Source organism: Arvicanthis niloticus, chromosome 20 (assembly GCF_011762505.2).
Source record: "Arvicanthis niloticus isolate mArvNil1 chromosome 20, mArvNil1.pat.X, whole genome shotgun sequence".
NCBI lineage: Eukaryota > Metazoa > Chordata > Mammalia > Rodentia > Muridae > Arvicanthis > Arvicanthis niloticus.
Genome location: NC_047677.1, coordinates 49582964 through 49603354, shown reverse-complemented (window position 1 = coordinate 49603354; position 20391 = coordinate 49582964). Strand labels below are relative to the sequence as shown.

The following is a 20391-nucleotide window of genomic DNA, read 5'->3' as shown; positions in this document are numbered from 1 at the left end:
GACCAGGAGGCCTGGTGTTGGGGGAACAGGAAGCTGAGCCCAGGCTTCGCGGCAGGGGGCGGTCCTCTGGAAGCCTGTCAGTGCTCGGACTTCCCCAACCCGGGCCCCTTACCCTCCTCTCACTGGGGAAGGTTGCCTTGGAGACTTATCCTGGTTCTTGGATAGCACTAGGGTGGGGTAGCACTGGTTCTGTCATGGGAAGACAAAAGCAAAGGTCAGACAGATTAGTGTGAGCAGAGTCTGGGGGGCATCTGAGTACATAAATAGGACAGGAAAAGTAACTTTCCCTGGGAGGCTTGGTTTTGGAGATTCTAACTTTAGTATAACGATATAACCTCACTACCTATTTTTTCACTTCCGTCTCTTTTAATTACCCATCCACACAAATGACTTTAGATCAAGCACAGGCAAATAAAAATATGGAACGCTTCACGAATTTGCGTGACATCCTTGTGCAGGGGCCACGCTAACCTCTGTAATCAGTCCAATTTTAGTGTATGTGCTGCCGAAGCGAACTCTACTACCTGTTTAAAAAAAAAAATCTAAAATATGTCTGCCAATATCTAACCTCCACACTCTTAAGTTTCTCTACTGTCCAACCATGTTTCTTTTCTGCTCAATCTGTCTAACATATATATGTGTATGTGTGTGTGCCTGTACATATATGTGTGTGTATATATATATATGTAAATGTATATATATATGCATTCAATTAGAAATATGTATTTCTACATATGTATTTATACATATTTCTAGTTGAAGAAAAATATGCAGGACTTGGAAAGACCGAGAAGCCAAACTGGACTGGAAACTGAAAGAGGTGGGGAGGGCTGAGGTGGAGAGCTGCATGCATTGCTGGAACAGCAGTTAGTGGTTTCCTCTCGAGCTTCCTCTTCTGAGAGCTTTCTCCTCCCCGGGGAACGGCTTATCTCTCTCCTCCCCAGAAAGGCAGAATACACTTGGTGTTTGGGCTATTGAATGACAACATTGTGTCTGTAGACTGACTCATGAGTGACTCCCATCTAAGTTCTAAGTATGATCCCATTATGCTGACCCTTGAGATTTGCACCGGAGCCTCTTCCCACTGATAAGAAAGACTGGCTTCAATGAAGTCTTACTTCCCAGACGCCTCCCTTTCCCCCTCTGGCCAGCGACCATCAGGGAATCTGTTCATAATGAGATCTCTCTGGGAGAAGCTTTAGATTCAAGCAGGTTGGGCTGCCTCAGCCACTGCTGCTCTGATCATCAGTATTGACTGGGGCTGCCTGGAGTGTTACGCACAAACGCAGTATCTTGCCTTTACTTTTTAGGCTGCTCTCTCCTGGGACCACCCAGCGATGCTCCTGGGTTTGAAGCCAGGACTGTCATCAGAAAAATTTATACTCCCATCTTATCTCTGAGCTCCTACTCCTTCTCTTTCTCCAGCTCTTCTTTTCCTCTGCTGGCTTCTCTTCCTGTGTCTGGTCCCTTCCTCTTCTTGGTAAACCAGTCCCTAATCTCTTCACACCCCAGATTGGAAGGTTTGTCCCTCCCTGCCACTCCTCAGAGCTGTCACCAATAACTTCTCCCAGGTTTCCATAGCTCCATTGCTCAATAATTTGCCAAGGGTAACCATTAACCCAGCCCTTAGCCCTGCTCCCCTTTGGAGAGAATTTTCCAGTCTCTGGTCAGCAGAGCCAGGTCACCTCACACCATCTCTGAATGATCTTATTAGTGTAGACAAGACAGTTTTTGACTTATGGGATGTGTGTGTGTGTGTGTGTGTGTGTGTGTGTGTGTGTGTTTATGAGCAGCACAGGTGTGGAGGGCAGAGGACAATCTGGGAGTCCGTCTTTTCCTTCTACTGTGTGAGTCCTGGGGATAAAATTGAAGATATTTTTACCTGCTGAGCCGGCCCTGATTTTATTTTGTTTTGTAAAGGATGTTTTTTTTTTTTTTTCCTCCCTCAGAAACTCCTTCCTTCTCATTCTTCCCCATTCAGATGGATCAGCAATCAGAGATACCCTGTGTCCTTAGAGGGCTGTAGTGTGGTTGTATGTGTTCTAATTAGGTCTACTTTCAGAATTTAGTGTCTTTCAGATATTTATACTTCCTCTTCAGGGGTCCCAAAATTATCAAACCCCGTATTGCTCTTGTGAGGGTGGTCATCCCCTGCAATCAGGAAGAGGGCAAAGTAGGGCTGAAACAGAGGTTGGTTCTTACTTCCACTTATTTATTTAAAACACTCATGTAGCGCTTACTTTGTTTGCTGGGCACTGTTCTGGGTTCTTTATAAATATTAACTTAGTGGGTACAAATATTAACCGAGCTGTTGCTGTTGGCACAGGTTGAATTAATGTTGCTTCTCTCCACTCTTCAGGAAGCAGGAAGACAGCCTCTGGCCCTTTAAGGTCGGCCTTCCCTCACGGGCCGTCTCTACCGCACAGACCCTTTTTCCGGGCGGGGACGGTAGCTCCGCTCGCGACCTTCGGGCGGGCTCCGCCTAGCATCAATCAAAGCTTAGAGACACGGCTGCTTAGCAACGACAGAGGGCGGGAATTTTAAACACTCTAGCACCGCCCCCAATGCAAACGGACCAATCAGCACTTAGAGCCTTCTCCGCCTTCCCGTTGGATAGCGAGGCAGACCCCTCCAGCCAATAGCGACTGAGAGGGCGGGGCGAGCGCGCGCGGGCCACGCCCACTGGCTGGCTGGTCCTTCCCACAGGCTCGCGGCGGTTGGTCAGGGAGGCGGTTCGTCGCGGCTGAGGTGACGGAAAAGGCGGGAAAGTGCCGCGAGTTGGCTGCTCCGGTGGGGTGGGGACACAAGAGCGCGCGGCGGGGAGGGGTGTGGTTGGCGGGAAGACTTGACGTGACAGCGCGCTCCTTCAGAGCTTGCAAAGCACGCCCTCGAGTGACAGAAATGAGGGTGGGACAGGAACTCGGAGATGCTCACAACCTAAAGGCTCGCCCTCCAAGTGCCCCCGCGCCGCCCGCCGAGCCGCCTACCGAAACGCTGACCCTCCTTCTCCTCCCGTGTCCTCAGAGTCGCCGAGCTCATGGCTTTCAGAGCGACCCCAGGCAGGATGCCACCCGGACCCGGACCCGGGGTCCCCTCAGCCAGTTTGTCCAGCCCCCAGCCCCCAATGGCGGGGCCTGGTGGTATCGAGGAAGAGGACGAGGAGGAGCCGGCCGAGGTGTCCGAGGAGTGGGGAGGACTGGGAGGGACTGGGCCGACCCAGTTTCACGTTGACTAAATGCCCCATGCGTGCCTTTCTCCGAGATTTGGGTTAAAAGATTAATAATAATGCAGGGCCAAGCCATGCCCTTCCAAGGGGTTCAGATATCGATCTTCTTTCCTTCCTCACGGGACAGATCCATCTGTGTGTGCTGTGGAGCTCGGGATATCTGGGCATTGCTTACTATGACACTAGTGACTCCACTATCCACTTCATGCCAGATGCCCCAGACCACGAGAGCCTGAAGCTTCTCCAGAGAGGTGGGACAGAACCCTGGATCTCTGTCTGGGGTGGAAAGTGTGTTCATTCATCCTTATGTGATGTCCTTAGTTTACTTTATATAGTCACCCGTTTTGGGGAATTAATTATTCAACACAACTTTATTAGGTACCTGCTATATGTTAAATGCTACAGATTCAGTCCCTGGCAAACAATTCATGACTTTAGTGATAGTTTCCAGGACACTCTTGTTCCTTCCCACTCACCCCACCACTGTGCCTTTACTAAGTCTCATTCTCCTCTGTGCTCTCAGTGTGCAGAGCATCCCCAACAGACAGAAAATAAATTAGGGGTTTGTTTGTTTGTTTGTTTGTTTGTTTGTTTTTTGAGACAGGGTCTCACTATGTAGCTCTGGTTATCCTGAAAGCCACTATGTGTAGACCAGGCTGACTTTGAACTCACAGAGATTTGCCTGCCTCCCAAGGGCTGGGATCAAAGGCATGTGCCACCACGCCTGGCTAAGATAAATTCTCTCGAGGGGAACAGACAGTGGCAAGAAGAGAGCCTCCACTTCCCTCTTAGTCAAAGTGGAGAGATCCTCTGACTCACTTGGCACCTTCTTTCTCTTTTCAAGTTCTGGATGAAGTCAACCCCCAGTCTGTTGTTACAAGCGCCAAACAGGATGAGGCTATGACTCGATTTCTAGGGAAGCTTGGTAAGGATTGCATAGAGCAGGGGAAATGGAAGCAGACTACTAAATCGTGTAGTACTGGGAGGGAGAATGGGACAATAACAGGACAAACTGTACAAGACTGTGGCCTTTTGCCTCCACAGCCTCCCAGGAGCACGGAGAGCTAAAGAGACCTGAAATCATACTTCTGCCAAGTGTGGATTTTGGTAGCTCCTTCCTTTTTTATGTTACCAGCCCCATCTCAGGGGTTCTGCCCATTCTCTGAAAGGAGCTCCTGTTACCAGAGACCTTGCCTCGTGTCCCTCATCTAAAAACTGCTTCCCAAGCCCCATCAGGAGTCTCCTCAAGATCTCTCTTGCACATCCTTACCAGCCTTAGTACAGCTTGCTGAGAAGCCACAGGGTTAGGTGTGTCAGGAATGGGGGAATGAGTGAGGGAAGAAAATGGAGAGATGCCACTCTTAAAACAGTAAAACAGTTTTGAATATTGGAGTTACCCACTTTAGGCTAAAGTTGTTTGCTACATAAAAAGGAAAAGGCACTGTTTCTGGGAACCATGGTCCATAAGGACCTACTTCCCTACTTTGCAAACTTCCAGGTTTGCAAAAAGCACAGGAAATAGGTGGTAGTTGTAGTTCCTGTATCTCATATAATATTAATAATATATGTGTATATATTAACCTAGAAAATCCACAATCCCAGACATTTTTTTTCATTTTTTTTCTTCCGAGTCACTTGTCTTTCTCAGGTCGTGCTTATAGCTAGACCATCTACATTATATAAATAACTAAAAGAGTGAGCCTACATCTGTGTTTTGGTTCTTGCTCTGGCTTTCCTCAGCCATCTCTGTGGACTTGGGCAAGCTATGTGGTCGGATTTGTTCTTGTTAAATTGGGGCAAGAAAATGGAGCTATGATACCTTTCGCTCTCCATCCTCCCCAAATAGGTCCAGAGATAAGCAAACAGCGTCTCCTTTCTGGAAACTACACCTTCATCTCAGAGTCCATGACTGCTACTGAGAAAATCCTTTTCCTCTCCTCCGTTATTCCCTTTGACTGTGTCCTCACGGTGAGCTGGGTCTCGGGGCGAGGGCTGGGATGCAGCTGAGGAAAGGCATGAGCTTCCAGCCATAGGACAGAGTTGTGACTGGAATATACTGGATTGTATAGGCCCCAGCCCTATACAATCTGGTCTCCTGGTATTAGTGTTATCCAGCCTCTGGAGCACTAGACTTCATCCAGCCTCACTGCGGGTCCCCTCCAGGTCCGGGCACTTGGAGGACTGATCAAGTTCCTGAGCCGAAGAAGAATTGGGGTTGAACTGGAAGACTACAGTGTCGGCGTCCCTATCTTGGGCTTTAAGAAGTTTGTATTGTAGGTGACTCATCCAAACCTCTACACAAAGTAAAGAGGACTGGGAGGTCTAAGAAGAAAGGGTGTGTGTCTGTGTGTGCCTATCTGTGTCTGTGTGTATCTGTGTGTGTGTCTCTGTGTGTGTGTGTGTGGGGGGGATGGAGGACAGTGGGTGAAGTGTGCTCAGGAGAACCAGAGCTGTTGGACTGCTCAGAGAGAAGTGTTCCGAGAGGGCAGCTGAGGAAGTAGTTTAGTAATGACCCCATGGCTCACTGTTGCTGTGACTGTTTTCTGTTCTCAGGACTCATCTGGTGAGCATAGATCAGGACACTTACAGGTGAGCAGGAGACAAGCTGTTGCCTGCAGAAACAGGATTGAGTTTGCGGCTCTAATAATCCTACCGAGGCGCTGGCTTCTTTAATCCTGGGGCTTGAAGGGAAAAAGGGAGATTGTGAGGCTGGGGGTGAAGGAAGGAAAGGAAGGGGCTAAAGCACAGAGGAGTCACCCACCCTCCTTCCACTTGCAGCACTGGATGAACTGAGGGACAAGCACGCTGCTCTAAGCGACGACTTCGGCCCACCCTTTTCTTTCATTTTTTTCTGTTTTCTTTTTCTTTTTTTCTCTTTTTTGAGACAGGGTCTGTCATGTAATCCTGGCTGTTCTGGAACCCACTATCTAGACTAGCTGGCCTCAAACTCCCTACCTGCTTCTGCTTTCTGAGTGCTTGGGTTACTGGTGTGAGCCACCACACCTGCCTTTTATTTCCTCTTCTAAGGGGAGAAGCTGAAGCAAACAAAAGTGAGTAATAAACCACACATTGAGATTATTGTTGCTAGGCATGGAATAAAATGCTTATTAGTAACTTAAATCTCATTTCTTTTCTCAGTTCTCAACTTCTTTTATTATAAAAACTTCATTACAGTATGGTTGGGAACATGGTTCAGTGAGTAAAAGCTCTTGCTACACAAAGTTTGAGGATCTGAGTTTGGATTCTAAGCATTTGCATAAAAAGCCACTCACTGTTGTTTGTGTGCCTGCAATCTCAATGTTGGAGTGGGTGGAGACTGGACTGCTGGCTTTTGCTGGCTGCCAGCTTAGCCAAAGAAAATGGGGGAACTCCCAGTTCAATGAGAGACCTTGTCTTAAAAGAGAACAAGACAGAGAACATGGCTTCTTCATATATGCAGGAGCATTTTTACCTGCATACAAGTATGTGTACACAGGCAAATGTCATGGCTCATCTTTAATCCCAGCACTGAGAGGCAGAGGCAAGGGGATTCCTATAAATTTGAGACCAGCTTTGTCTACATAGTGAGTTCCAGGATAGCCAGGGCTACAGAGAGAGACCCTGTCTCAAAATCAAATATGTACACACATGCATATACCATGTGTGGAATGTACAGAAATTCAGACTCCTCCATTTCTCTGTGACAGCGTTCTACAGATTTTCAAGAGTGAGTCTCACCCCTCGGTGTACAAAGTAGCCAGCGGGCTGAAGGAGGGGCTCAGCCTCTTTGGTAGGTGTGGCCTGTTGTTCACCCCACACTCTGAAAACGTGCTAGAAACCCAATCGACTCGATAGCCATGTGCAGGCTCTCTCTTCTGGCTGACATTGCCAGATGTCTTTTCCACGCCAGCCCAGGTGTCTCAGCCTCTGTGCCCACCTGACTCACGCTCCTTTATAGACTCTAGCCACATAGTGTAATTTGCTTGTCAGCTGTAACCTTACTAATACCATCTTCAGTCTCTGGCTTTGTATGATTGTGTCCACTGATTGAGGAGTTTTAGAACTGATCTGTATAGTTTCTATAGATTCGTATAGTTCTTCTGGCTTTAGAGTATATGAGGGACGTGGCTCTAAGTATCCAGCTTCTCACTGGGTTATGCTTTAGCTTTATGTATTATGATGGGATTTTGTGAGTTGTGGCTATGCCCATTTATATGTTTTCCTGGCTGAGCATCCCTCCCTTTTCCTACCCTCACATGATAATCCAGTTTGTAGCCAGGCACTAACTTTGGCTGCTTTTGTGTCCCATATCATCTGGGTCTCCAGACTGGCCTACCTTGTAACAAGTTCACTCCCTATGCATACCCCACAGGGATTCTCAACAGATGCCGCTGTAAGTGGGGACAGAAGCTGCTCAGGTGAGTGGGCCTCAGACATGGGTTTATAAACAAATACACACTGAGTAGGGGGCCTGTTAATAGCAGTCTGCAGGCCGTGACAAACACTTTCATTTAGTAGTACTGCCCATCCAGAACCCAGTGTAGTAGCTAGTATAATCCTCATTTTATGTTGTCAGCACAGATGCAAACATACCTGTGTATAACTAGCTTTCTCCTTATTCAGTCTAGGCTCTCAAGCTTAGGGAATGGTGCTGCCTGTAGTGGGTGCGTTCTCCCACATCAAAGAATATAATTAAGATAATCCCTCATGTTATTCTCAGAAGCAATTCTAGACTGTGTCAAGTAAACAATCCAACTGATCATGGCCCCTCTATTCACTTCAGTTTTAATTTTCAGGATCACATCCTCAAACTCTTTGTGAACCCTTTTCTACTAGATGTATCATCCATGTCAATTTTTTTTTTTTTTTGGTTTTTCGAGACAGGGTTTCTCTGTGTAGCCCTGGCTGTCCTGGAACTCACTCTGTAGACCAGGCTGGCCTCAAACTCAGAAATCCGCCTGCCTCTGCCTCCCAAGTGCTGGGATTAAAGGCGTGCACCACCACTGCCCGGCTCCATGTCAAAATTTAATCTCACGTTTTAGGGTCAAATAAACTTTCTCTACTAAGAGATGACCATTATTAAGAGTTGTAAGATGAGTTGGGCATGACCACCATGTATTTAATCCCACTGGAGGCAGAAGCAGGCAGATCTTTACAAGTTCCAGGTCAGCCAAGGCCACATAGTGAGACCTTGTTTTAAAACAACCAAAACCAAAACAAAATGGAGTAAGCTGAGTATACTGGGGTGTAGTGAGATAGCTCAGTGGATAGCGGCACGCGCCACTAAGCCTGATGACCTGAGTTGGATTCCTAAAACTCACATGATGGAAGAAGAAAACCAGTTCACACAAGTTGTCCTCTGTCTTCTGCATATGGCACATGTGCTGTGCGCGCACGTGCACACACACACCTTTACAAAAAGAACAAGAGAGAAGGAAGAAGAAAAGAAAAAGAAGGAATTGTAGGCTAGGGCCTGATGGGACCGCTCCACAGGTAAAGGTGCTTCTGCACAGCCAAACAACCTAAACCCACATAAAGGCAGGACAGAACCAACTCTACAAAGTTATCTCCACGAGTGCCATGACATCTGTGTCCACATATGCATAATGCATACACAACACACAAAGAACAGCAGGCTGGGAAGGGGCCTATGGCAAACACCTGTAATTCTGGCACATTCTAGGAAATAGAAGCTAGGGGAACAGGAGTTCTAGGTTTGAGACTGAAATCTTGTCTCAAAAAACAAGAAACCTGCAGGCTGGGGGTGTGACTTGGTAGTTAATTGCTTAGGTAGTAAGTAAGCCTTGACTCAGCCCTGAACTTTGCCAAAATAAGGAAGGATGGAAGGAGTCAGGGAGGGAGAGAATGAGAATTAGTTACAGGCATTTGCACAGAAAAAGCATGAAAAGATGAGACTTCATCTATGCTGTTTCCCCAAGATACTGTCTCGGCTACACACAGATAGCAAACTCATATTGACTCACCCTCTCCCACTCAGCTGTGGAGAGCTGCAGTGTTAGCACACAAATACAACACATTGTCCCCCCTCTAAAACACTGACACACTCTGCCACATATCCACATGGAGTGACATCTGTCAAAGCCACGATGTACAGACACAGTCATCGTGACTCCAGCAATTTTCAGTATGCACATAAAAAATGAGCCCACATACACAGGGCCTTGCACTCGCCAGTTAGTTCATTTCTGTCATGTGCTGCAGGCATATAGTACCACCCTTCCCAAGCGAAATCAAGATGAGAGAAGCCGTGACTTGTAACCTCCCATCCCAACCCTTATCCTCCAGGCTATGGTTTACACGTCCGACCCGGGAGCTAAGGGAGCTCAATTCCCGTCTGGATGTCATTCAGTTTTTCCTGATGCCTCAGAACCTGGACATGGCCCAGATGCTGCACCGGCTCCTGAGCCACATCAAGAATGTGCCTGTGAGCCCAGGGCAGAGATCAAGGCGGGGAATAGGGCTGATGGCCTATAGAAAAATTTGTGCTGCTTACTTTTATTTTATTAAAATTTACTTTGGTTGGTTGGTTTTGTTTTGGGATAGGGTCTCACTGTGGAACCATATATAGTCTGGAACTCACAGAGATCCACCTGCCTCTGCCTCCCAAGTGCTGGGAGTAAAGTTCTGCACCACCACACCTGACTATTTGTTTGTTTTCAAGACAGGGCCTCACTATGTAGCCCTGGCTGTCCTGGAACTTGCTATGTAGACCAGGCTGGCCTTGAACTCAGAGATCCCCCTGTCTCTGGAATGCTGAGATGAAAGACATGCACCACCACACCCAGCCCAAGATTTATTTTCTTTTTAATTATATGCATGTATAACCAGGCCTGTGAGTTTGAGGCCAGACTAGTCTATATAGTGAGTTCCAGTTCAGTCAGGGCTACCTAACAGGACCTTGTCTCAAACAAAACAAACAAAAATCAGGTGTGTCTGTGTGGAATATATGCATTTGAGTGTGGGTGACTGCAGAGTCCAGAATAGGATGTTGGATCACCTAAAGCTGGTTATGGATGGCTGTGAAGCTCCTGGTGTGGGTGCTGGGAATCAAACCTTGGTCCTCTGAGAGAGCATCTCTCCCGCCTGGACAGAGTGCCTAGAGGGACATCACATGGCAAATGGCAAACCATAGCTATCTCTGTCTGCTTATAGCTCATTCTGAAACGCATGAAGTTGTCCCACACCAAGGTCAGTGACTGGCAGGTCCTCTACAAGGTAAGGCCTCTGTTTTGTTTGAGTCAAGATGTAGCCTAGGACAGCCTCACTGTTAGGGTCCTCCTGCCCAATTCGCTTGAGTTCTGGGATTACATACTTCCCATTTTAGATCAAAAGTTCAAGTCAAGCCTTTGTGTCGTGTGTCCAGACCTTCTTCTCTTGGGACACCCTGCCACGCTTTATTCAATGATGTTTCTTTTCAACTTTGTGTTGCAGAAATAGCAAACATATCTTCAGGGAATAGTACAGTTTCTCCTCTTGTAGCCAAGCACTCAGCTTCAACCCTTTGACTCATAGGAATCCCTTTGTCTGCAGCCATTAGATTATTCTATCCATAAACTTGGTTGTGACGACCACAAAGTTGGCACTGACTGCTGCTCAATCAGAACCAGGAGGTCCTCCCTGCAGCCTGTGTTGTTCCACTCACCTGTCTTCCTTGCCTGCTTGCCTTTTTCTTTTTTAATTAATTTACTTTGGGGGTGGGGAGTTAGAGACAGGGTTTCTCTGTGTAACCCTGGCTATCTTGGAACCAGTTCTGTAGACCAGGCTGGGCTCAAACTCAGTGATCCACCTGCCTCTGCCTCCGAGTACTGGGATTAAAGGAGTGTGCCACCATGGCTAGGTTTTTATTTTATTTACTTATTTATCTATCCATCAGTCAGTCTGTGCATCCATCCATCCTTCTATCCATCCATCTACCCACCTATGCACCCATCTATCTGTTTTTTTTTTTTTTTTTTTTTTTTTTTTTTTTTTTTTTTTGAGAGTGTTTCTCTGTGTAGCCCTGGCTATCCTGGACCTCACAGACCTCACAGAGATCTACCTACCTCCTGAGTGCTGGGACTAAAGGAGTGCTCTACCTCGCCCAGCTCTACCCGGCTTCTTTTTAGTTTGTAAGCTTTATTTGATATATAGGAATGTCTGCCTTCATTTGTGCAACACATGCATGTTTAACCTGGAGAGGCCAGAAAAGGGCTTCAAATTCCCTAGAACTGGAGTGGTTGTGAGCCATCATGTGGATGCTGGGACCCAAATCTTGGTTGTCTGCATGAGCAACAAGTACTCTTAACTGCTGAGGCTCTCTCTAGGATCCATGAGGTTTGGTGTTTGTAGTGAGAAGAAACTGGGATAGAAGCTGGAAGTACTCATACACACCTTGTCTGTGTTGCTATGACTATAAATGTTTTTACATAATTATAAAGCAAAGTTAAAATTTTTTTATTTTGTGTTTTAGACAAATTCTATTGCTGTGAGGAGACACCATGACCACAGCAACTCTTTCTTATAAAGGAAAACATTTAATTGGGGCTGGCTTACAGTTCACAGGTTCTGTCCATTATCACGGTGGGGAGCATGGAGGCATAGAGTCAGATGTGATGCTGGAGATGGAACCTAGAATCCCACGTCCTGATCTTCAGACAGCAGTGACCAAGCCAGCTCAGTCAGTCAACACGGTCTCAAAAGGGAGGGGGTGAGGACTGAAAAAGAGAAACAGCTAGACAAAATCATAACACGACTCCAGTCTGTACTGAGGCTGAAGCAGGTTTATTTTCCTCCTGCCTGCTTCTGTATCATTCTAGGAACATCCAAAAAACATGGTCAGTTCTTAGATCAAAGACAAAGTAATCAAGAGAAGCAGTAAACAAGGAGACCACATAAGATAGTAATTAAGTAAAGTAGTAAGCCAAGAGATGACACAAGGTAATAATTAAGAGTAGTAAACAAAGCCCATGGTCACTGTTTCTAATGTTCTTACCTGAGCCCACTTCCTTGTCTGAGCCCAGTGACAAATGCCAAATTCCTGGACGCGGCACCAAAAGCTCTCAACACAGTAGGAAAAGACAGTGATATTGAGCCTGGCCTGAGCATCTGAAACCTCCCAGCCCCACCCCCAACGACATACTTCCTCCAACAAGACAACTCCCTATGGGCCCATGGGGACCATTTTCATTCAAACCACAACATTTATTTAATTACTTTGATTTATTTGTTTGTTTTGAGACAGGGTTTTATTATGTAGCCCTGGCTGGAACAGAATTCTTTATGTAGACCTCACTGGCTTAAAATTCACAGAGACTGGCCTTCTCTGCTTCCTTTCTGAGTGCTTGGATTAAAGTGTGCACCACCGTGCCTCTGTATCTTTTTGAATTTTCAGATTTATCATTCTATTGTTTGCATTTTATTTTCAAAAATTAGTTACATTTCTTTGTGAACCTGGGTGCACACAGGTGACAGCGAGTGTGGAAGAGAGAGGAAACCCTGCGGGTGTCAGTGCTTTTCTCCCTCCTTGTAGGAACCAGGGACCGAACTCAAGTCGTTTAGCTTGGCATCAAGTGCCTCTATCTGTGGCGCCATCTAGCTGGCCCTTATATTTTGAATCAGTTTAAGACTTAAAAGTCGGAAGAATTTTAGAGTTATTGTATAATAATATTGATATCTTGCATAATCACAAAACAATTGTGTGTGTGCTATGCATTGAACCTAGGACTTCACATATGCTTGGCAAATGGTCTATCACTGAGCTAGATTCCCAGCTCTCATAGCAATCTATCAATGTCTTTTTTTTTTTTTTTGGTTTTTTTTTTTTTTTGGTTTTTTTTTTGGTTTTTTTGAGACAGGGTTTCTCTGTGTAGCCCTGACTGTCCTGGAACTCACTCTGTAGACCAGGCTGGCCTCGAACTCAGAAATCCGCCTGCCTCTGCCTCCCAAGTGCTGGGATTAAAGGCGTGCACCACCACTGCCTGGCTATCAATGTCTTAAAATATTTACTTATTATCTAAATTTGAGACAGGGTCTCACTATGTAGCACTGTATGTGTTGGAACTTGCTTGTGTAGATGAGGCTAGCCTCAAACTTGTAGCAATCCTTTTGTCTCTGCCTCCTAAGCACTGACATTTGCTTGTTTGGTTACTTTTAAGACAGGATCTCAAAATATAGCACAGGCTAGCCTCAAATGCACTATGTCATCCAAGTTGATCTTGAACTTGTGATCCATCTGCCTCGACTTTCAGAGTAGAGTTACAGATTTTGACATCACACCCAACTGAGACCTTGTCCCCAAAGCAAAAGCGCAAGGCTAGCCTGGGCTACAGAGTGAGTTAGAGAGCTGTGTGGGTTACTTAGTGTGATCTTATCTCAGAATAAACAGGCGGGGTTGCAGCTCAGCAGTGGTGCATAGTAAGAACAAGACCGTGGGAGCTACATGCTTGGCTCAAGCCCAATCCATTAATTTGCTGTGAGAGTTGAGGCTGTCATTGCCTCTTATGCTTCAGACTGCTCATCTGTGAACTGGAGGTGGAGGCAGTGCCCACCCCACAGGGCTGCTCTGACTCACAAGGAAATCTCAAACAAGGCCTGGCACATCAGCGCGGGTCACTGCATCTCCTCCTCTGTTTATCTGCTCTGTTCCTGTTCTCAGCTGACACTGGAACTCTTATTCAGCCCACCTCATTTCCTTTTCGGTGAAAAGGCTTCCCAGGCAGCCTCAGGCCCCTAGACTTGTCATGCAAAATTCTCCGACTTTGTCAGTTGTACAACTGCCTGCTTTAGTGGGATCACTGTGTCTGCCACTTGTCTCAGCCCTTGACTTGGGCAGTGTATACAGCTCTTCTACAGAGGGCACTCCCTCCCTCGGGTTCTGTCCATAGTGTAATCTGTGGTCACATCAGCTCCTGGTCACCGACCTCGCTCTGGAGTGTTAGTTCTCAAGGCCTTTGGCCTTCCCTCTCTGCCTCTCCTCATTTACTTCCTCCCTGGCTTCTAAAACCCACTTATTTACTTAGTGTCTGTTTGTGTTTGCACGTACAGGGACTTCTGGTGTGGAGCGCAGAGTAGAGTAGCCTGTGGGACTCCCTCTCCACACACAGGCCCCAGAGACTGCACTGCGGCAGGCTCGGCAGCTCTCACCGTTACTCACTCACTGAGCCATCTCCCCAGGCTCCCTGCCTGCCCTTTTTCCTGACTTTTATTCTTTTTTTTTTTTTTTCATGTCCTCCTCTTGCAGATGTTTAATCTAATAATCTTCTGTTCTCTCCATAGTTCTTTCTTTCTTTCCTTCCTTCTTTCTGTCTTTTTTGATTTTTTCAAGACAGGATTTCTCTGTGTAGCCCAGGCTGGCCTCGAACTCACAGAGATCCACCTGCCTCTGCCCCTCAAGTGCTGAATTATAGTCATGAACCATCACACCCCTGCTCTCTGTGTTTTTTTATCTGTGTCTCTGTGTGTGTCTTTGTGCCTTTGATAACCTCTTGGTGTTCACTGTTGGTCTTTGTGCTTCTCATTCTGTCTATGTCCCCTCCCTGGGGACATGGCTCCCCAAGTGGGGTCACCTTCCTCAGTCATGTCTCCCGCAGACTGTGTACAGTGCCCTTGGCCTGAGGGATGCCTGCCGTTCCCTGCCCCAGTCCATCCAGCTTTTTCAGGATATTGCCCAGGATTTCTCTGACGACCTGCACCACATTGCCAGTCTCATTGGGAAGGTGGTGAGTGGAAGCCAGACACCCGAGGAGGATGAGCAGGGCAGGGCAGGGCAGGGCAGTAGAGTAGAAAGGGTCAGAGAATGTAGTGTGGGAGGTGGGGACGCATGGGAGATACAGGATTACTTGGTGACCAAACAGCATGCTGAGAGGAAGTGTCTGAAGATGAGGATTAAAGGGGGATCTGGGGCCCAAGGAGAACTGAGGTACAGGACAGAGAAAGGGTGCTGGGTGCTAAGAAACTGGATGTCTAATCTGTCTCCTCAGGTGGACTTTGAGGAAAGTCTTGCTGAAAACCGCTTCACAGTCCTCCCCAACATAGACCCTGAAATAGATGCCAGTGAGTGCTGGGTGTGGGGGTCCTGGACATGGGGGTTTTAGGCATGTGGTTCTAGGCATGGGGGTCCTGGGCATGGGGGTCCTAGGGATGGGGTCCTAGGCATGGGGGTCTTAGGCATGGGGTCCTAGGTGTGGGGGTCCTAGGTCAGCCATAGAATCCATTCTTGGCTAGACACCATAATCGGGAATCAGCCAGAATAAAGATCTTCCTTTGTTGTTGAGACAGAGTCTCCAGTAGCATGGGCTAGCCTCAAACTCAGTATATAACTAAGGATAGCCTCAAATTCCTGATCCTCCTGCTCCCACTCTGGAGGGCTTGGATTAGAGGCATGCACCACCATGTCCAGATAATCAGGAATTCTTAAAAAATAGTTTCATGTGGCCAGAGTTGGCCTTGAACCCTTAATCCTCCTGGACCTTATTTTTATATGCCTGTAATTTTCTACACACCTAGAGAAGAGAAGGCTGACGGGGCTTCCGAGTTTCCTCACTGAGGTTGCTCAGAAGGAGCTGGAGAACCTGGACTCTCGCATCCCCTCCTGCAGTGTCATCTACATCCCTCTGGTGAGTTCAGGGGAGAGGCGAAGTCCCCAGGACTCTCCTAGTGATACATGAAAGCCTTTGAATGCTGGAGGGCAGGACAACTACTCATGTATGCATCCATAAGTCTCATGTGGAGTGGTAAGGGAGGAAGTGGCACCCAGCCAGATGAGCTAAATCCATCCTGGCAGTCAGTGGGTGACAGATACCCACTGTCCTGAAACCCAGGGACATGAATACCTTTGGTGACTTCAGTCTCTAACAAAGGAATGGAGGATCCCAGTGGTGTCTGGGCTTCCTCTAGGGCCAGAGGGTGTTTGGTAGGTTACTGCCCACTCTGTCTCCTTTCTCTCCCCAGATTGGCTTCCTTCTTTCCATTCCCCGATTGCCTTTCATGGTGGAGGCCAGTGACTTCGAGGTTGAGGGATTGGACTTTATGGTAAGTGTCTTGACCTCTCCGTGGTGGGAGGAGTGTGATCGGGAAGTGATAAGAAGCTGGGAGAAGAGTCTCAGCCTGTCAGCACTGACCATGAGGTGGGGTCAAGTTTTGTAGCTTAAGAAACTTTGTCAGGCCTGAGTTAGAAGAGGAGTTGGGGGACGGGTGGGACTGGAGGAGGTTCGGGCAGGTGGAGAGGAGAGAGGAACCGAGGGATGAAAAGCCTCTGGGTATGGTGGTGTGGCCCTGGCTGTTCTAGAACTCACTCCATAGACCAGGCTGGCCTGCAACTCAGAGATCCACCTGCCTCTGCCTCACAAGTGTTGGGGATTAAAGGTGTGTGCTACTACTGCCTGGCTTGTGATCAACTTTAATCCCGGCACTCTGGAGACAGAGTCAGGTGGATCTCTGTGAGTTGCAGACCAGCCAGGGCTACAGAGTGAAATCCTGCCCCCAAACAAAACAAAACCAACCCAAGAGACAGAAAGCCCAGAGTTTGGACTCCTTGCACCCAGTTTCTCTCAGAGGACAAGCTGCACTATCGTAGCACCCGGACCAAGGAGCTGGACGCACTGCTGGGGGACCTGCACTGTGAGATCCGGGGTGAGGAGCCGTGGTGGGCGGGGGCAGGCTGCTCTACAGACCCTGCCCTCAGGCCGTCATCTGAATGGTTCTGGGAGTTTCACGCAGCATCTGTGTGCCTGTTTCCAGATCTTTCCATGCACCCCCCCCTCCCCGTCGCTTTCTCAGACCAGGAGACCCTGTTGATGTACCAGCTGCAGTGCCAGGTGCTGGCGCGGGCTTCTGTCCTGACTCGGGTACTGGACCTTGCCTCCCGCCTGGATGTCCTGTTGGCTCTTGCCAGTGCTGCCCGGGACTATGGCTATTCAAGACCACATTACTCTTCCAGCATCCATGGCGTGCGAATCAAGAATGGCAGGTGAGAACAGAGTGGGGCTCCATCTCCTGCTGTGGGGGTCCATCTCCTGGATCCACAAGCCACGCAGTGTCTCTCTACCCACCACAGGCATCCTCTGATGGAACTGTGTGCACGAACCTTCGTGCCCAACTCCACAGACTGTGGTGGGGACCAAGGGAGGGTCAAAATCATCACTGGACCCAACTCCTCGGGGAAAAGCATATACCTTAAGCAGGTGAGGGCCATACAACCTGGGTGTCTGGCGTTTCCTCTGACAGCCAGGCCCAGTCTTCTGCTCCCCATAGCACATGTTCTTGTTCTCTGAGAGACAGTCTCAGAGGCCTTTCCATAGCCACAAGTCCCTGGACCAACTTCCAAGATCCCCTGCCGTTCCTTAGTGCGCCTTTATCCACAACCCTGACTCTCTGGAGTTAATTCTGAAGTCAGGGCCCAGGAAACAGTGTGTTCCACGGCTCTGTTCTGTTACACTGTGTCCTCTCTTTAATCTGTCATTCATGTCTTTAGTTGAGACCCATTTTTACTTTGCCTATAGCACAGTAACAGGGCCATGTCCTGTCTCCCTGCCCCCTGCCTAGGTGGGCTTGATCACCTTCATGGCCCTGGTGGGCAGCTTTGTGCCTGCAGAGGAGGCCGAGATTGGGATAATCGACGCCATCTTCACCCGAATTCACAGCTGCGAATCCATCTCCCTAGGCCTCTCCACCTTCATGATAGATCTCAACCAGGTTAAAGGGAGCAGAAGGAGGTGGGGAGGGGGTGACGGGTAGGGACCCATTTCCTCAGGTGCCTGCTGAAGACCCCCATACTCGGGAGACCCTTCCTCAAGCCTCCGGAATCGCGACCACCCAAAAATCACAAGAAACCATACCTGGATGCAATCAGCAGAGGTTTATTAGGGGAGGAGCCGGCGGTCAAAAACGACAAGCTCTTTAGCTCCAAGAGCAGGGTTTTTGGCCACGTGTGGTGGGTTAAAGGGTCTTTTATAGCATGGGGTGGGGGGAGGAAGGCATTTTCGCGCGCTTACACGATTGGTTGTTTTACAAATTTTGAACATAGCACTGGGAAGACCAAGGGAGGGGTAACCAAGAACAGTGGAACATTTCAGAGAAACTAGCCCAAATGATAGCATCTTTATCTGTAGTGAGGAATGCCTTCCTGCCTTGGGCGAGGCTTGGGGAATGTAATCCAGCAAGTGTCCTTCACCTGGAATGTGAAGGCCTGAAGTCTTATTTTCAGTTCCGAGTTCTGTGAAAAATCTACACATATTTCATAAAATGGCCTCTATAATTTTTCACTCTACACCTGCCATCTGTACTGGGGGCCAGGGAGTCTGGGGGTGGCAACACCGTCAACAGTTCTTGAGGCTCCTTTGTGTGACCTCTCTGTTGGCAAATAGAGATTCAGTCGCTATTAAAAAGCCTGCAGCTTTCGGTTTAGGGGCAGACACATTCGAGAATTTTATTCATGATGACAAGTCACAGCCAGAACCCTAAGGAAGCTCCCTTGTCCGGCTCATGCCCGCAGGTGGCGAAAGCAGTGAACAATGCCACAGAGCACTCGCTGGTCCTCGTTGATGAATTCGGGAAGGGAACCAACTCGGTGCGGAGGAGGAGGAAAATGAAGCTAAGGAGAGGGGATGGAGGAAGATGAGGGATGGGAGTAGGAGACTGAGCTCTCGGAAAGAAGGGGGGAGGGAAGCCAGGGCAGGTACAGAAGGACACAAACCCTGGCCCTGCCCTCTCACCTCTGCCCTCTGACAGGTGGATGGTCTGGCACTTCTGGCTGCTGTGCTCCGTCACTGGCTAGCACTGGGACCCAGCTGTCCTCACGTCTTTGTGGCCACCAACTTCCTGAGCCTTGTTCAGCTGCAGCTGCTGCCTCAAGTACCCCTGGTGCAGTATTTGGTGAGGAAGTCACTCTGACCATGGCCTTTCCCTCCTCTCAGTCCCAGAGCACTGAAGGTGCACTGTCATTGTTTGCTCTCTTTGAAGACCATGGAGACTTGTGAGGATGGGAACGACCTTGTCTGCTTCTACCGCCTTTGCCAAGGCGTCGCCAGGGCCAGCCACGCCTCCCACACCGCTGCCCAGGCTGGGCTTCCTGACCCACTCATTGCTCGTGGCAAAGAGGTGATGAGCGTCGTGTGCAGCCCCTGCCTCAGGCTCTCCTTGAGTACACTGCTCCTCTCCCTAAGATTTACTTATGCATAGGAGTGTTTTCCCTGAATTTATGTAAATATACCCACGTGTGTCTGTGGAGGTCAGAAGATGACATCAAATCTCAGGAGAGTGGAGTTACAGTTTGTGAGCTGCCAGGTGGGTTCTGGGAATTGAACCCAGCTCCTCTGTGAGAGCAGTATGTGTTCTTAACCACTGAGCCATCTCTGCACCCTCTTACCTGTTCCTCCTGAAACTCTGGACTTCTAGGCCCACAGGACTTCTGACCCTCATTCCCCCTTCCCCAACTCCCTCACCCCATCCTTCTTGTGCTTCCTGCACTAGGTCTCAGACTTGATCCGCAGTGGGAAACCCATCAAGCCCATGGATGAGCTTTTGAGGAGGAACCAAATGGAAAAGTGAGTGGGGCCTGCCGTGCTCCCCACAGCTCCTGCATTCTCCCTCACCTGGCCTCAGCTAGCCTTCCTGCAGCCCTGTGCTCTCCTCGACAAGACAGGTGTGGCACATGCCTGTAAGCCCAGTGTTCAAGGCCAGCCTGGACTACATAATAGCAAGACCTTGTCAGGAAATGACAAACAAAACCAACCCAGCATCCATGGCTGCTTTTGAAACCCTTGGCTCTTCATGGCTGCAGTTTCCTTGCACAGACCCTCCCTCTACACAGGGAGTTGGTGACCCAGAGGTCACATGGTTCTTTCTTTCCTGCAGTTGCCAGGCATTGGTGGACAAGTTTCTAAAACTGGACTTGGAAGATCCCTCCCTGGACCTGGACATTTTCATTAGTCAGGAAGTGCTCCCCGCTGCCACCACCATCCTCTGAGAGTCCTCCCTCCGCTCCCAGCTACCTGAGCCCCCCCGGGCTACCTCGTCTTTTCCTTTTCTTCCTTACTGCAGAGTTCTTAGTTTGTACAACATTTTGTCTTGTGTTAGAAATAAAGTTTATTTTGGATCAAGGTGTTTCCTTAGATCACCCAACAGAACAACAGCTGGGAGAGGAGGCAGTCACTCAGAAGTACAGTGACAGTTGGGCTGGGTGGATGCTC

At 48.5% G+C, this 20391-nt stretch overlaps 1 protein-coding gene and 1 non-coding gene across 11 annotated transcripts; one reads left to right on the top strand and one right to left on the bottom strand.

Annotated features, from left to right (window-relative positions):
• Nucleotides 1-47: 47 nt before the first annotated feature.
• On the top strand, nucleotides 48-20297 carry Msh5 (mutS homolog 5). 10 transcript variants are annotated; one of them, XM_076916742.1, is made up of 25 exons: nucleotides 48-2748; nucleotides 3025-3175; nucleotides 3354-3477; nucleotides 4071-4151; nucleotides 4271-4333; nucleotides 5073-5194; nucleotides 5390-5499; nucleotides 5780-5815; nucleotides 6913-6995; nucleotides 7578-7623; nucleotides 9512-9650; nucleotides 10379-10441; nucleotides 14794-14922; nucleotides 15184-15256; nucleotides 15710-15819; nucleotides 16154-16234; nucleotides 16747-16834; nucleotides 16982-17171; nucleotides 17259-17385; nucleotides 17747-17896; nucleotides 18696-18770; nucleotides 18932-19075; nucleotides 19163-19300; nucleotides 19673-19746; nucleotides 20057-20297. In XM_076916742.1, the coding sequence occupies exons 2-25, from the start codon at nucleotides 3038-3040 to the stop codon at nucleotides 20166-20168; spliced, it is 2496 nt and encodes an 831-aa protein (XP_076772857.1). In that variant the 5' UTR covers nucleotides 48-2748; nucleotides 3025-3037; the 3' UTR covers nucleotides 20169-20297. The 10 variants fall into 10 exon arrangements, 7 of the variants coding, with proteins under 7 accessions (XP_076772857.1, XP_076772856.1, XP_034380438.1 ...); XM_076916741.1 differs by having other exon boundaries at nucleotides 16943-17171; XM_034524547.2 differs by lacking the exon at nucleotides 4271-4333.
• On the bottom strand, nucleotides 414-516 carry LOC117724987 (U6 spliceosomal RNA). The gene has a single exon (XR_004608859.1). It is a non-coding gene; the product is annotated as a U6 spliceosomal RNA (small nuclear RNA).
• Nucleotides 20298-20391: the final 94 nt, after the last annotated feature.

Excerpts from the sequence above, each read along its gene's own strand:
- Msh5 (XM_076916741.1), top strand. The coding sequence starts at position 3,038 with ATGGCTTTCAGAGCGACCCCAGGCAGGATGCCACCCGGACCCGGACCC. Across the intron at positions 14,923-15,183 it reads CCAGTCTCATTGGGAAGGTG|GTGGACTTTGAGGAAAGTCT; the intron begins GTGAGTGGAAGC and ends CTGTCTCCTCAG. Across the intron at positions 18,771-18,931 it reads TCGGGAAGGGAACCAACTCG|GTGGATGGTCTGGCACTTCT; the intron begins GTGCGGAGGAGG and ends GCCCTCTGACAG.